Raw genomic sequence first — 15,630 nt, forward strand, 5'->3', positions numbered from 1 at the left:
CCAAATTTAGTTTGTACCCCGAAAAGTCCCCAAACTCTGCTAATAGTTCCATTATCTCCGGCATTCCCCCTTCTGGGTCTGCCACGTACAGCAGTAGATCATCCGCATACAGCGATACCCGATGTTCCTCCCCTCCCCTAGTCAGTCCTCTCCACCCCCCTGAACCCCTCAGTGCCATCGCCAACGGTTCAATCGCCAGTGCGAAAAGTAAGGGGGATAGGGGACATCCCTGCCTGGTCCCTCGGTGGAGCCCGAAATACTCCGACCTCCTCCCGTTTGTCACTACACTCGCCGTCGGGGCCGAGTAGAGCAACTTCACCCACTTAATAAACCCTTCCCCAAACCCAAACCGTTCCAACGTCTCCCACAGGTACTCCCACTCCACCCTATCGAATGCCTTCTCCGCGTCCAGCGCTACCACTATCTCAGCCTCCCCCTCCACTGCCGGCATCATAATTACATTCAGCAATCTCCGCACGTTCGTGTTGAGCTGCCGCCCCTTCACGAACCCCGTCTGGTCCTCATGGATTACCCCTGGCACACAATCCTCTATTCTAGCTGCCAGGATCTTTGCCAGCAACTTGGCATCCACGTTCAGAAGCGAGATAGGCCTGTAGGACCCGCACTGCACGGGGTCTTTATCCCGCTTCAATATCAGGGAGATCAGAGCCTGCGACATTGTCGGGGGCAGAACCCCCCCCCCTCTCGCGCCTCATTAAAGGCTCGTACCAGTACCGGTCCCACCAAGTCCACATTTTTCTTATAGAATTCCACCGGGAACCCATCTGGCCCCGGCGCCTTCCCCGCTTGCATCTGACCTATTCCCTTGACTAGCTCCTCTAGCCCTATTGGCGCCCCCAGCCCTTCTACCAGCCCCTCCTCGACCCTTGGGAACCTCAATTTGTTTAGGAAGTCCTCCATTCCCCCTCTCCTCGTCGGCGGCTCAGACCGATACAACTCCTTGTAAAAATCCCTGAAGACCCCGTTCACTTCTTGCCCCTTCTGCACTACCTTCCCGCCCCTCTCCTTCACTCCCCCAATCTCCCTAGCCGCATCTCGTTTGCGAAGCTGGTGTGCCAGCATCCTGCTCGCCTTTTCCCCATACTCATAGACCGCGCCCTGCGCCCTTCTCCACTGCGTCTCTGCCTTCCTGGTGGTCAGCAGGTCGAACTTGACCTGCAGGCTGCGCCGTTCTCCCAGCAGCCCCTCCTCTGGTGCCTCCGCATATCTCCTATCCACTTCCAATAGCTCCCCCACCAGCCTCTCCCTCTCCTGCCTCTCCTTTCTTTCTCTGTGTGCCCTTATGGAGATCAGCTCTCCCCTGATCACTGCCTTCAGGGCCTCCCAGACCATCCCCACCTGCACCTCACCCGTGTCATTCAAGTCCAGATAGCTCTCAATGCTCTTCCGGACCCTTTTACACACCTCGTCGTCCGCTAACAGCCCCACATCCAGCCGCCACAGCGGGCGCTGGTCCCGCGCCTCCCCCATTTCCACATCCACCCAATGTGGTGCATGATCAGAGATCGCAATGGCCGAGTACTCAGCTTCCCGTACCCTCGGGATCAGCCCCCTGCTCAACACGAAGAAATCGATTCTGGAGTACACTCTATGGACGTGGGAGAAAAAGGAATACTCCCTCGCCCTCGGCCTACCAAACCTCCATGGGTCTACTCCTCCCATCTGCTCCATGTACCCCCTCAGCACTTCTGCCGCTGCCGGCCTCCTATTGGTCCTTGAGCTCGATCTGTCTAGCCCGGGGTCCAGCACTGTGTTAAAGTCCCCCCCCATGATCAAGCCCCTGCCTCCAGTCCCGGAATGAGGCCCAATAGGCGCCTCATAAAACCCGCGTCATCCCAGTTCGGGGCATATACGTTGACCATCACCACTTTCTCCCCCTGCAGCTTACCCTTCACCATCACATACCTACCCTCCTTATCCGCCACCACCTCCTCCGCCACGAACGACACCCTCTTTCCCACCAGAATCGCCACCCCCCCGGTTCTTTGCGTCCAATCCAGAGTGGAACACCTGTCCCACCCACCCCCTTCTCAGGCGAACCTGGTCCACTACCTTCAAATGGGTCTCCTGTAACATTGCTACATCAGCCTTCAGTCCCTTCAGGTGTGAGAATACCCTTGATCTCTTGACCGGCCCATTCAGCCCCCTCACGTTCCAAGTGATCAGCCGGGTCGCGGGACGACCCGCCCCCTTCCCCTGCCGATTAGCCATGTCCTGTTCCCTGCTCGCCCCGGGTCGACCCTCCCCTTCTGACCCGCTCCCCATGGCGATGGCCCCCTCCCCCCACCCCTCCAGTCCTCCACTTCCCGTTCCTGGTCTTTCCAGCAGCAACCCGGTGTCCCTCCCTAACCCCCCTCCCCCCCCCCCCCCCCCCCCCCCCCCAGGCTAGGACCCCTCCTAGCCGCGATGTACCCTCCATCGTACTCCCGTAAGTCAGCTGGTTTACGCTGACCCGGCTGCTCCTGCCACACTCCGACTCCTCCCGGCTCGGGGGGGGGGGGGGGGCCTCCCCCCCCTTGCCACTCCTCCCTGGCCCCGCTCCAACGCGGGAAAGGTCGCCATTGCTAGCCACTCCACTTTATATCTTAAGTAAATATAATATCTGAATTGAAATTGAAATTGAAAATCACTTATTGTCACGAGTAGGCTTCAATTAAGTTACTGTGAAAAGCCCCTAGTCGCCACATTCCAGGGCCTGTTTGGGGAGGCTGTTACGAGGGAGGCTGTTACTGCTCTGTGATACTGACTACTCTTTTCATAATATTTACAATAATAATATATTGTATGCAATAGTTTATTTACTTGTCAACATTAACACTGCCAAGTGGTTCCAATTTTCTCCTTTACCTCACCTGAAGGCACCAGCAATTATTAGGTATGGTTCCAGGGGTGCTATCACTCTCCAGTACCTTATCGAAGTGCCCATTCTTTATGTCTAAGCCGAGACCATGAGAACTGGCAAGCTATTCAGACTTTGAGAGAGTGTCAAAGATGAGCCTGGTCCTGTCCTCACTTGCTGTCCATACACACACTTTCCTGAAGTGTTACACACAGTGATTAGAAGGAATAATTCCCTTTACAGTGACCACTTGGCTGATGTCAGATATCATAGACTGGGGATAAAACCCGAGACCCCCTTTAGCCTGGCTCAGTGCCGCATCAAATTGTGCATTGACTCACAGAACCAATAGGCATGGAAACAATCATCTAAGTGCCAGGGTTTTTGGCAGAGAGAGTGAAGGTCCCTGGTGGGTGACAAGAATGGGTTACAGAACAGATCCTTCACCTCTGAGATGAAGAAAATAAACACAACAGTTGTTAGTACATAGCAAACTCCCACACACAGCGATGAGATAAATAGTTAAGTATGCTGCTCCTATTGATGTTGGTTGAGGTATCAATATTGGCAAAACACCTTGCTCTTCTTCAAAATTGCACTATAGGATCTTTCCAAGCAGACAAATAGGGACCTCAGCTTAACATGTCATCCAACAGCACCTCCAGCAATGGCAGCACTCAACTCAGTATACAACGAGAGTATCAACCTGGATTATGTGTTCAGGTCTCTGGCGTGGGACTTGAACCCACAACCTTCTGAATAAGAAGTGTAAATGCTGCATGCTGAGCCACATCAGCCACCATAACACAGGATAGAATCTTGCAGTGACAAATGGGCAAGTCTGTTTGTGTTCTGCTGATACTGAAGCAAAATATTTGGACATTCTGCAGTTCACCAACTTCAAGTAGATGGCACAAACCAGCCGGGTGAGCATTACATTGGAGAAGATATCCAGAGCAGTGAACATCACTTCGTACCTTCGTAGCTCTCTGCGCAACTCAAAATTACATCTACAAAATGTACTGCAGCAACTCACCAAAGCTCCTTTGACAGGACCTTCCAAACCTGTGACCTCTGCCAACTAGAAGGACAAAGGCAGCAGATGCATGGGAACACCACTACATGCAAATTCCCCTCCAAGCCACATAACATGTTTGCCTTGGAACTATATTGGCATTCCTTCACTGTCACTGGATCAAAAGCCTGGTATTCTTTCTAACAGCACTCTGGGTGTACCTACGCCACATGGACTGTAGTGGTTCAAGGAGGTGGCTCACGACTATATTCACAAGGGCAATTAGGAATGGACAGTAAATGCTGGCCTAGTCACAGACACCCACATCCTGTGAACAAATAAATAACCCTTCAAATTAGAAATTGTACGCATGGAGGAAATGATCCATAGATACCTTGGATGCGAGGTAGGATTGGATAGATAGTAGCTCATTGGTACGCTGTTCAATGAGGCCAAGGTACTGCATTGCATTGTTATCACGGATTCCAGATGAAGATCCCAACATTTCATCCAAAATAGATCGATTGCAGTTCATTTTATTAAACAGCGATTCAATTTCTGTGGACAGAAAAAATAAAATTAATAGGTTTATGTAGGATTTAAAGATTAGACATTTTTCATTCCCTTCCATTGGGGCTGACTCTTGTTGGGATTGGCCCCAAGGAGGCTGACAGTAATGCTCTCTATGTGTGGGTCTAGAGAGTGATGTATGACCTGTTCCTCCCAAACATGCGATATTTAACAGAGGTCATGTCTTATTAATAAGCTGTAAGTAATCTATTGAAGTTGCTTCTGAATGGATCAATACTTGCTGCTTTGAACATCTTCACAGAGTTGCTTCCATAGATTGACCACTTGGTCACTGAAATTGTGGCCCAGATTTGGTGTTTGTATTGACATAGAAACAGTTAACACTTGATGTGAAATCAACAGCAATTCAGGCATCCGTTCATGCACAATGAAACGTGTTAAAATTCACTTCTTTTTTTAATAAATGTTTTTTATTGGGTTTTTGAACAAGGTATAATTACCGTTATGTACACAGGATAAGAAACATATAAATATATATACACATATATAGAAGAGAAGGGCACACCCCAACAAACCAAGGAGAAGGAAATGGTACATAGTAAAAAAAAAATTCAATAAAATATGAAATAGAATAACTGGTGGGGTATTGTGCACCAGCTCGACAGCGGCAGCTCTGTACACCTGGCACAATTATTTACACCACGTAAATAGCCGACTGTTTGTGGGGGGGGGGGGAGGGGGGGGGGGGGGGGGAGAGGGATTAGGGAGACAAATATACATTTGGGTGCAGGGGAGATAATTGCAGTGTGCGATACTTGGCTGTGCTTCGTGTTGTTGTCGCCTGCTTCTCCCGGATGGATCTCGCTGCCATCCTGCGCTCACCTCCGCTTCTGCTGCTCCTCCCGTCCTCCGTCTTTATTTTCCTCGTTCCCCGCTCTTGGAGATGTCATGCACGTTTTGGTATCCCGTGCCTTCCTTCCGGCTCCCATTTCCCTGCCCCCCCCCCCCCCCCCCCCCCCACCTCACTGGTTCTCCTCTCTTGTTCCCCTCCCCCCCCCTCCATGGTTCGCCTTTCTTTCCTCAGGTTTAGCTGTCTCCCCCCCCCCCTCCCTCCCCTGTCATTCACCTTTCTTTCCTCAGGTTTAGTCATTCCCCCCCCCCCCCCCCCCCCCCCCCCCCACCTCCCTCCCTCCCAGTCCCTCTCTCCCTTTCATGCCTTGGCTACTTTCCCCTGATTCTTGACTACATTCCCCTGATTCTTGGCTACCTGGCTATTCTTCCTCTTGTTCGTTGGCCACAAACAGGTCCCGGAACAGTCGCGTGAATGGCTCCCACGTTCTGTGGAAGCCGTCGTCCGACCCTCGGATGGCGAATTTGATTTTCTCCATTTGGAGAGATTCCGAGAGGTCGGACAGCCAGTCTGCAGCTCTGGGTGGTGCTGCTGACCGCCAGCCAAACAGGATTCTACGGCGGGCGATCAGGGAGGCAAAGGCAAGGGCGTCCGCCCTCCTCCCCAGGAATAGATCTGGCTGGTCTGAAACCCCGAAGACTGCCACTATCGGGCATGGCTCCACCCTCACCCCCACCACTTTGGACATAGCCTCGAAGAAGGCTGTCCAGTACTCCACAAGTCTGGGGCAAGACCAGAACATGTGGGCGTGGTTGGCCGGGCCTCTTTGGCACCGTTCACATCTGTTCTCCACCTCTGGGAAGAACCTACTCATTCGGATTCTTGTTAAGTGGGCTCTATGTACCACTTTTAGCTGCGTCAGGCTGAGCCTTGCGCATGTGGAGGTGGAGTTGACCCTATGCAGTGCTTCGCTCCAGAGTCTCCACCCTATCTCAATCCCCAGGTCCTCCTCCCATTTCTTTCTTGTTGCATCTGGTACGGTGTCGGCCCTTTCTGTCAGTCGGTCATACATGTTGCTACAGTTTTTAAAATTCATTTCTGGGTGTGTTTGACGGGGTGATTCTCAGCGGCTGCAGTGCCGAGATTCACCCCACTATTCACCAGTACTTTGTCAGTTCTTTGGGCCTCAGGGCCTTTCTCCCCACCGAGACCAGACTTTAGTCAGTTTCCTGCTGTTGCTCCTCGCTCATTGGGGCAGCATTTTGACTGGCACACCGATCTTCCGCTCAACCCTCTTTCAGCCCCCCCACCTCCAACTTTATTGATCCTGTTCACCAGCCCAACCTCCCCGAGACCCCCAGAACCTTCACTCACCCCTCTGTCCAATGGCTAAGGCCCCCCCGGGCCCGACCCCTAGCACTGCCAACCTGGCATCCGGATACCTTGGCAGTGCCACCCAGGCATCCTGGCATTGCCAGGCTGACAGAGTCCAGGTGCCAGCAGAAGTGCCAGGGTACTGCCTTTCCCTCCCTGACCCCACCTGGAGATCTCTAATGGCCTGCGAGACCTGCCGAGTTGTCTTCACACCTAGTCCACATTTGTGGAAACCAGTGCTAAACGGCTTCCTGCGAGGTCTCGCAGACGAAGCTGTTGACTCCTGGGAGCCGGGTGCATACGTCATCTGGTTATTTAAATGAGCCCAATGGTTCATTTGAATATGCAGATCTGGATCCCGCCCAGCGAGGGCGAGGTGTAGATTGCACTGGACCGAGTGTGAGGGGTGACTCGCGATCAGCCCGGCGTCTGGCACGTAGCCCGCTTTGGGGATCCTGCACGATTAACCTGTTGCGCCTGGATCCACGCCAGGCGTAACGCAGTCGCTGAACCGTGCCCAACATCTGGAGCAGAGGTGAGAAAATTGAGATAAAGAGAAATCCGAACATATAACTTTGATTTCCATTAGTAACATGCACTCTGGTGGAATTTTGTTGTACTATCAATTCTTGTCATCAACATTTCATATCTTCAACACCCGCAGAACAATGTGAAGTCATGGAAGGATTTGTGGGCTAATTAACTGTCTGATACATCATGATATGAGCACTGCTTCCATAGCTGTAGACATCTTTCCACAAGCAATAGTGTTAGTTTTATGAGCTCCCACTAATATAGTGGGGGTGTGGGAACGTCCAGCACATGCCTGAGTATCCACTCTGAATATTATCCACGATTTTGGAGCTGGAATCTCCACTCACTGGGACTGCCTGGACTGGGGTTCAAATTCTCTATCTTCTGACTATAAGACTTGGAGCAGAAATAGGCCATTCAGCCCATCGTGTTTGTTCTGCCAGTCAGTGAGATCATGGCTGATCTGATATGATAATCCCCAACTGCATTTCCCCGCCTTATCCCCTCACCCTTGATTCCCTCAATAATTAAAAATCTGTCTATCTCAGCCTTGAACACACAGAACAATGCAGCCTCTACAGCCCTCTGCAATAAAGAATTCCACAGATACACTACCCCCTCATCCCTGTCTCAAATGATCCCTCACTCGGAGATGATGCCCTCTGGCCCTAGACACTTCCACAAGAGGGAAAAAAACCTCCAGGCAACCTTCCTGTCAAGCTCCCTGAGAATCCTTTTATTTCTCAATAAAGTCATCTCTCATTCTTCTAAACTCCAATGAGTACAGACCCAACCTATTCAACCTCTCCTCATAAGAAAATCTCTTCATACTCGGGATCAACCTAGTCAACCTGGAGGGGGTCACGTGATGTGAGTGCAGGAACGGTCATGTTTTTGTGAGCTCCGACTCTACTTTTAATACCTCTTTTCATCCTTGTGTACATTCCTTTTATGTCTTTTCTTGGTTTACATAATTTACACTGTGACCCAAGAATTGTTGGTCAGTGTTTCTGCGTGGTAAGAGCCGAGTTAGAATGTTTAAATCCTCGCTTGTCCATGGCGGCTGGAAGGAGTTGGTGTGGGGCCCTGCCTTAAGTGGCACAATTGCTTTTGACCAGGTTCCCGCCCAGATGGTGCAGTTGCATCGACAGATGAGGGCTGCTAACGAAGATGCTGTTCTGGCTGAAAATCTCGGCTCTGAGGTACAGGTCTCTAAGGTCCAATTCCAACAGCTGCGGATGTTTTTATAGAGACGTACAAGGAAGTTCCTGCATTGGAGAGAGAACTGACCCAGGTGGCAAGCTGACCCAGGTGGCCTATCGTCCATCCTGACGGAGTCAGGTAAGAAGGGGAACAGGAGAGATGTGCTGCTGAGCCGAGGTGAAGTGGTGGAGATGTTCCCAGCTGTGTTTGGAAATTGGGCGCCATGTTTTGGCAGGGAATCTTGATCTGTAGGCTGGGCAAATTAAATTCAATGGAGCACATCTCATCTTGTCTTCGAAGCCTGGGGTTGGGTTGGCCTCCTGACCAGTGGCTCTGTGTTATCCTATTCCGAATGTCGGTCATGAAGGGATGGGGTTGGCCAAACCACTTGAGTTGTTTCCCCCCTACTTCCTGCCAGAGCCTAGGTTGTTGAGCGCCTGAGTTCTGGTGAGATGGCATTGTGCAAGTATTGAGGCGGGATTTTCCGTTTCTGAGACTAAGATCGGGGTTCTCCGTTGCCCGATGCCGATATCGTAATCGGCGACCAGGCGGAGAATCCACTCTGGTGCCCAAAACGGGGCCGGCACCGGTTTGAAGCCGGTTATCAATGCTCCGCCCCCTCCAAAATGGCATAATCATGTTGTGTACCGCGCGCTATTGCAATGGCGTTGGCGTGTCATCAGTATGCCCTCCCGCAATGCTCCGTCCCCGATGGGCCGAGTTCCCAACTGCGCGGGACACGTGTGATCTCAGCGGTCGGGAATCCGGTGTGGCATCGATGTGGGTGGACCAGGGCAGATTGTTAGTGATGTGCACACTGTGGTAATACCACTGTATATATATGTGTGTGCCTCTATTAGGGGATGTACAATAGTACCTGCTATTACAGGTTTGTCGGTAAGCCGCTGCGTAGTTTGTCGGTAAGCCCCTGCCGGCTAGCTCCGCCCACAGGGAGCAGTATCAATATCCATGAGGTCTCCTGAGCTGCCATTCTACAGCTCCACTTGAGGGAATAACATCTCATGGTAATAAAGCCTCTTTTGTACCGTTTCGTGTTTCTGTGTGCAATTGTTAGCGCATCACACACCTAAGAATTTGAAGCTGCCAACCATCTCCTCCTTGGCCCCGTTGATGCAAACAGAGGTCTTGGTGCTATGGCTAATTGAGTGGGCCTATTTGATAAGTTGTCCTTATGGTGTCCCAAACCGTTTTCCCTCAGTGGTCCTTATTGTCAGGGTGGGTTCCCAGGTGCTAGGGGGAGGTGAGCTTGCCCCCCCTCCCAAGGCGACCCTCCTTCGAAGGGTGAACTGACGGCCCCTCATCCCTGGGATGGGGTTTCCCCTTTCTGGCTGAGATCTGATGGTATCCTTCTTAATCTCGGGCCTCATGGTAATCCTGGTGCCCCCCTCAGGGATGTGTTTCTGCTTGAAGGTCAGGCGGTCTGTTCCTCCTTTGGATCTGTGACCCACTGGATGGGGTTTGGTAGCTCGGGTCTCTGCTGATTACTCTTTGCTATTTTCTTACTTTTCTATGGGAGACCCTGGGTTTGAGGCTTGAGGTTTGAGATTTCCTTAGTTTTGGTGAAGGCCATGGCAGGGTGGCAGAAAAAGAGTGCCCCCACGGCGCAGGCCCGCCCGCCGATCGGTGGGCCCCGATCAAGGGCCAGGCCACCGTGAGGGCACCCCCCCCCCGGGGTCAGATCTCCCCCCCCCCCCCCCCCCCGGACCCCGGAGTCCTCCCGCACCGCCAATTCCGCTGGTACCAGAGGTGGTTTGATCCACGCCGGCGGAAAAGGCCTGTCAGCGGCGGGACTTCGGCCCATTGCGGGCTGGAGAATCGCCACGGGGGGCCCGCCGACCGGCGCAGCGCCATTCCAGCCCCCGCCGAATCTCGGGGGGCGGAGAATTTGGGACACAGCGGGGGCGGGATTGACGCCGGCCCCGGGCGATTCTCCGATCCCCCGGGGGGGGGAGGTCGGAGAATTCCACCCATGGTTTCCGATCCTCTCCCTGTAGTCTTGTAGTTATATGATGCTGGGTCTGGAAGGGAGTTTGATTGCGTTGTGGGTATCAGTGTAATTCTCCCTTAGCTCTGGGGTTCTCGGGTTTTTTAGTCCTCTGTTATTTTCCTTTGAAGCTTTGGATGTGATGTAAGTTCACCGTATCCAGCTTTGGTGCAGACCGATCTTGTATCCCTGGAGGGATTTAATAAGGACACGGGGAATCCACAACGAGTAAAATAAGAAGCAACGTTTCATTTACACAAATGATATAAACGGTACCCGCTGGATTCCTACCGGGTCCTTATTCTAGTCAGTGTTTTAGTGGCCGACCTTTTCTCCAATTGTGATATCCCGCCTGCTAGCGGTGGTGTCGGAATCTGCAAGGAGCAACGGGAAGACAAGCTTCCCACCCCGGATGCAGGATATCACATCTTTGGAGACAGCCTTGGTGGGTTCCTGCAGTGCATCTTGTAGATGGATCTCATCCAATCTTATTTGTCCCTCTGCTTGTATTGGCTTCTGCTATGTGCTGTACCTGTTTTGCATTGATACCTATGACTTTTTTTCTTTTTCTTTTGTTTTGATGCAATATTGATGAAAATGTGAAAACTTCAATAAAAATATATATTTTTAAAAACCTAGCGAACCTTCTCTGGACTGCCTCCAATGCCGGAATATCTTTCCTTAGACTCAGGTGGAAATACTGCCACTGGGCCTGTCAGTTGTTATTGTAGTAAATAAATACAAATAAATAACTTGTCCAAAAGTGTATTAATTCAGAATTAAGTCAAAACTTCCAACCAAAGCTCCTTGCTTACTTGTTTTGAGTTGGTCCAGTATTTTTTTGACCCCTTTGATCCTGTTGTCATATTCCATGGCCTGTTTACTCGCTTCCTCCTGTTGAGTTTCAATCCTGCTCAGAACAGCTTTATGTTCTTCTTCCCGGTGCAGCTCCTGGGATTTGAAAACTTCCATCTGTGCCTGGATCTGGGACAAATGTAAAGGAGAACAAAGGGACTGCATGAGGTGTCACAGGGATGAATAGATGAACTCGTGCTTTTTCACTTGGAAGGAAACACGTTCAGAAGGAACTTCCCCACTGTCACCAGACTTCTAAATGACCCTCTTATTGACTGACCTCATTAACACTACACCCTGTATGCTTCAACCGATGCCAATGCTTATGTAGTTACATTGTATATCTTGTGTTGCCCTATTATGTATTCTCATGTATTTTCTTGAATTTTGTTTAATTCCCTTTTCTTCCCATGTACTGAATGATCTGTTGAGCTGCTTGCAGAAAAATACTTTTCACTGTACCTTGGTACACGTGACAATAAACAAATCCAATCCAAGAAGTCATCTCGGTATTTTCAAAAAACTCAAGACATGCCAAAGCATGTCGCAGTCAATTAAGTACTTTCGAAGTGCAGTTAGTGCAGGACCTTACTTCTCAGCAGCAATTCAACATAACAATTGCCCCTTAGGTTTTCCCTCCCTCACACACCATCTGATGTCCTTACGACCCCTGAGGCACCCCTCGGCCAATGAATTGTGGAAGGGCTTGGAATCTGCCTAAATGGGCCATTGTAATTGGTGCCAGTCTGTGCTCATGACCTGCAATTCTGCGCAGTGATTTATAATTCTTAATTTATGGGAGGTGGGCATTGCTCGGTCAGCATTTATTGCCCAATACTGATTGCCCTAAAGAAGGTGGTGGTGAGCTGTCATCCTGAGCTGCTGCAGTCCATGTGGTGTAGGTACATCCACAGTGCTGTAAGGGAGAAAGGATTGTGACCCAGCCACATATCAGGGTGGTGAGTAACTTGGAGGGGAACTTCTGGGTAGTGGTGTTCCAATGTGTCTACTGCCCTTTTGTTGGTAGCAGTCGAGGGTTCAGTACGTGCTGCCTAAGGAGCCTTGGTGAGTTCCTGCAGTGCATCTTGTAGATGGTACACGCTGCTGCTACTGTGCACCTGTGGTGGAGGAAGTGATTGTTTTGTGGATGGGGTGCCAATCAAGCGGGCTGTTTTGTCCTGGATGGTGTTGAGCTTCTTGAGTGTTGTTGGAGCTGCACTCATCCAGGCAAGGGGAGAGTATTCCATTACACTCCCGACTTGTGCCTTGTAGATGGTGACAGGCTTTGGGGAGTCAGAAGGTGACTTTCTTGGGTGGCACTGCTGCCTCACAGCGCTGAGGACCCAGGTTTGATTCTGACCCCGGGTCATGTGGAATTTGCACATTCTCCCCGTGTCTGCATGGGTCTCACCCCCACAACCCAAAGATGTGCAGGATAGGTGGATTGGGTACATGAAATTGGCCCTTAATTGGAAATAAAAGAATTGGGTACTTTAATTTTTAAAAAAAGGTGACTAACTTGCCACAAGAATCCTAGCCTCTGACCTACTCTTGTTGCCACAGTATTTACTTGGCAAGCCCAGTTCAGATTCAGGTTAATGGTAACATGCAGGATTGTGATAGTCAGGGATTCAGCGATGGTAATGCCATTGAATGTCAAAGGGCAAATGTATTCTCTCTTGTTGGAGATGGGCATTGCCTGGCACTTATGTGACACAAATGTTACTTGCCACTTGTCAGCCCAAGCCTGGATATTGTCCAGGTCTTGCTGCATTTGGACATGGACTGTTTCAGTATCTGAGGAGTCGCGAACGGGGCTGAGAATTGTGCAGTCATCAGCGAACATCCCCACATCTGACCTTATGATGGATGGAACATTACTACAGTAATGAAGCAACGGAAGATGGTTGAGCTGAGGACACTATTTTCAGGAACTCCTGCAGTGAGGTCCGAGATGATTGATTAAGTTGTTAAAAAGAAAACATTTTTGTAATGACTTACATTAGCAATTTCCTCCTGCAGTCTCTCAATCTCACTGTTCTGCTCATTGATGTAATTAAACAACGCAAAGTTCCGGTCTTCCACTGGCAGAGAGATACACCGTGAGAGTTAGAATCAGAAAAGGTTGGACCGTAACTTCCCAGTTCCCCGGATTGAGGGAGTACCCCAAAGACGCATCGGGGGATCCCCTCCCGGAACTTCACAGATAAGTATTTGCATGGCAATTGCCCAGAAACACAAACCTTCTTTGGGCAATTGTCCTGTCCTGGGATCAATCTAAAAATGCAATTTAAATGACAAAACTTCAGATGGTTCTGACAGGGTTCCAACAATTGTTACTCAGAAAATGTTAGAAGAATTAAAACCTCTTCTAACTTCTTGGTAACAATTGTAAACACCCAGAACGCGACCCCTCCCTCACTGCCCGAGGGACATCCCCACCCCCTGATGAATCTCACCTCGACGAGACTCCTACCCCCCCTACACAGGCTAAACCCGAGCCAACCACCTCCGACACGACACCCCACAACCTGACCCAACCAAACCTCCACCCCCAAGACAACCCGACCTCAGCCTCTATCAATCCCAATTCAACGCCCCCCTGCTTCACTCCTGAGATCCCCACACGAAGGTTAGACACCACCTCCCTACGGGCACCCCCCCCCCCCTCCCCCATCATCCAACACCCCAACAAATCAGAATTTAAAAAAAGGTATGAAACGCCCAGCATTGTGAGGGCTGGTAATCCCTGATTGACCATTATTACCAGTCACACCCTGTTACCCCATCTGGCTTGATTCCTCCCTTCCCCCAAAGATCCTCCCCCCCCCCCCCCCCCCCCCCCAACACACACACTTCCACTTCACTGCTGCCCCTACCACTAACCTCTGTTGCCCCACCTACAAGATTGGCCTGGAGTCTCCAGGAATTGACGATCAGTCTCCAGAACATTGTTATATGCAACCCTGGAGAAATTTCATCGCGACATTCAAAACTACCCTTTTGGTCATTTTCATTGAACATTTCTCTTCATCAGATAGAAAGATATTGCAATGGGAGAGAAAAAGGCTGTGTGGCTGACTGTCAACCATCATGCAATTGGGTTTTGAGTTATTTTACTTTCCAATTGGATTCGGAAGGCAGTACATCACAAGGATGGATGTGTTCGCTGACTAATGGCTGGATACTGGGGCGAGTCATGTGGTGAAACCTCCAGGAATACATTTAGTTGCAGTTGCCAACCCTACTCCCAACCCTCCCCTAACCCCTGCCGTTGAAGCAGACAGATATTTCCGTAGTTCTGACTCTGCCACTTGGCTAAAGTTTCCCTTCTCGTGATAACACCGCAGGAAGTGCTGCCCCACCTTCAATGAATTTTTCCACCAGCACATTAAGGTTGTCCTCTCCGGTGAGTGCTCGGATCTGCTGGAAAGCAGCTTCATACATTTCCACAGTCTCTTCCTTTGCGTCCTTCTTTTTTCTTGCTGAGTCTCTGTGTTCTGAGGACAAGGTTCAAAGTTCAAGGACACCAGTGAATATGAAAGAAAGACTTGCATTTCTGGAACATCTTTCAATAACACCCATGTCCCAAAGTGCTTTGCATCCAGCGAAGTACTTTTGAAACACAATCACAGTTATACGATGGTATTTATTGGTTCAATAGACTGATTCTACCAGTGAAGGACTTGTCTTGTGAAGAGGGAGTGAGCTGTTTAGGCCTATACTCGTTGGAGTTTAGAAAAATGAGGAGGGGTCTAATTGAGGTATATACGATGCAAAAGGGGGATTGACAGGATAAACCTGGAGCGGATTCTTCCCCCTTGTTGGACATTCGAGAACGAGAGGCCAGACTGAGAGGTGGCAGATTTAAAACAGGAATGAAGAGGAATCACTTCACTCAAAGTGTCGTGAATCTGTGGAATTCTCTACCCCACATCACAGAGGACGCCGGAATACTGAACAAATATAAGGAAGAGATGGTTAGGTTTTTTATTAGTAGCGGGATGAAGGGTTTGGGGGAGCGGGCGGAAGGTAAGTCCGAGATAAGATCAGCCGTGATCGTATTGAATGGCGGAGTAGGCTGGAGGGGTTGGACTGCCTATTCCTGCTCCTAGTTCTTATGTTCTTGTATTTGACCCAATTCTTGGTGATACTACGATCTTCGCTTTTCCACTTGTGCATCACCTTCAATTGCTGGCGTAACTCCTATTCAGAAGCAAAGCCCGAGCTCACAAGGAACAGTTTGATATCGATGGCAGGCGGCTCCATTTATTTAGATTTCCCAACAATTTACACCGTTGATGAGGTGACAATTTCAACCCACCCCCTCACCTTCTACTTTTCCACCTGAGACCTTTATATACCTACTTGCACTGCCAAGTGGGTCAATGGGCTGCTCGCTA

The 15,630-nt window shown here is 50.3% G+C and overlaps 1 protein-coding gene across 1 annotated transcript in view; it reads right to left on the minus strand.

Moving 5' to 3' along the window:
• Positions 1 to 15,630, minus strand: part of odad1 (outer dynein arm docking complex subunit 1) — a 56,851-nt gene that overhangs the window by 8,741 nt on the left and 32,480 nt on the right. The window contains exons 9-12 of the mRNA XM_038773394.1: positions 14,593 to 14,727; positions 13,229 to 13,311; positions 11,188 to 11,356; positions 4,270 to 4,433 (exon numbers count right to left, since the gene is read on the minus strand). Coding sequence (XP_038629322.1) covers positions 4,270 to 4,433; positions 11,188 to 11,356; positions 13,229 to 13,311; positions 14,593 to 14,727 — 551 coding nt within the window. The remainder of the gene's footprint in view (positions 1 to 4,269; positions 4,434 to 11,187; positions 11,357 to 13,228; positions 13,312 to 14,592; positions 14,728 to 15,630) is intronic.

This window comes from Scyliorhinus canicula, chromosome 16 (genome assembly GCF_902713615.1).
Source record: "Scyliorhinus canicula chromosome 16, sScyCan1.1, whole genome shotgun sequence".
NCBI classification, from domain to species: Eukaryota; Metazoa; Chordata; class Chondrichthyes; order Carcharhiniformes; family Scyliorhinidae; genus Scyliorhinus; species Scyliorhinus canicula.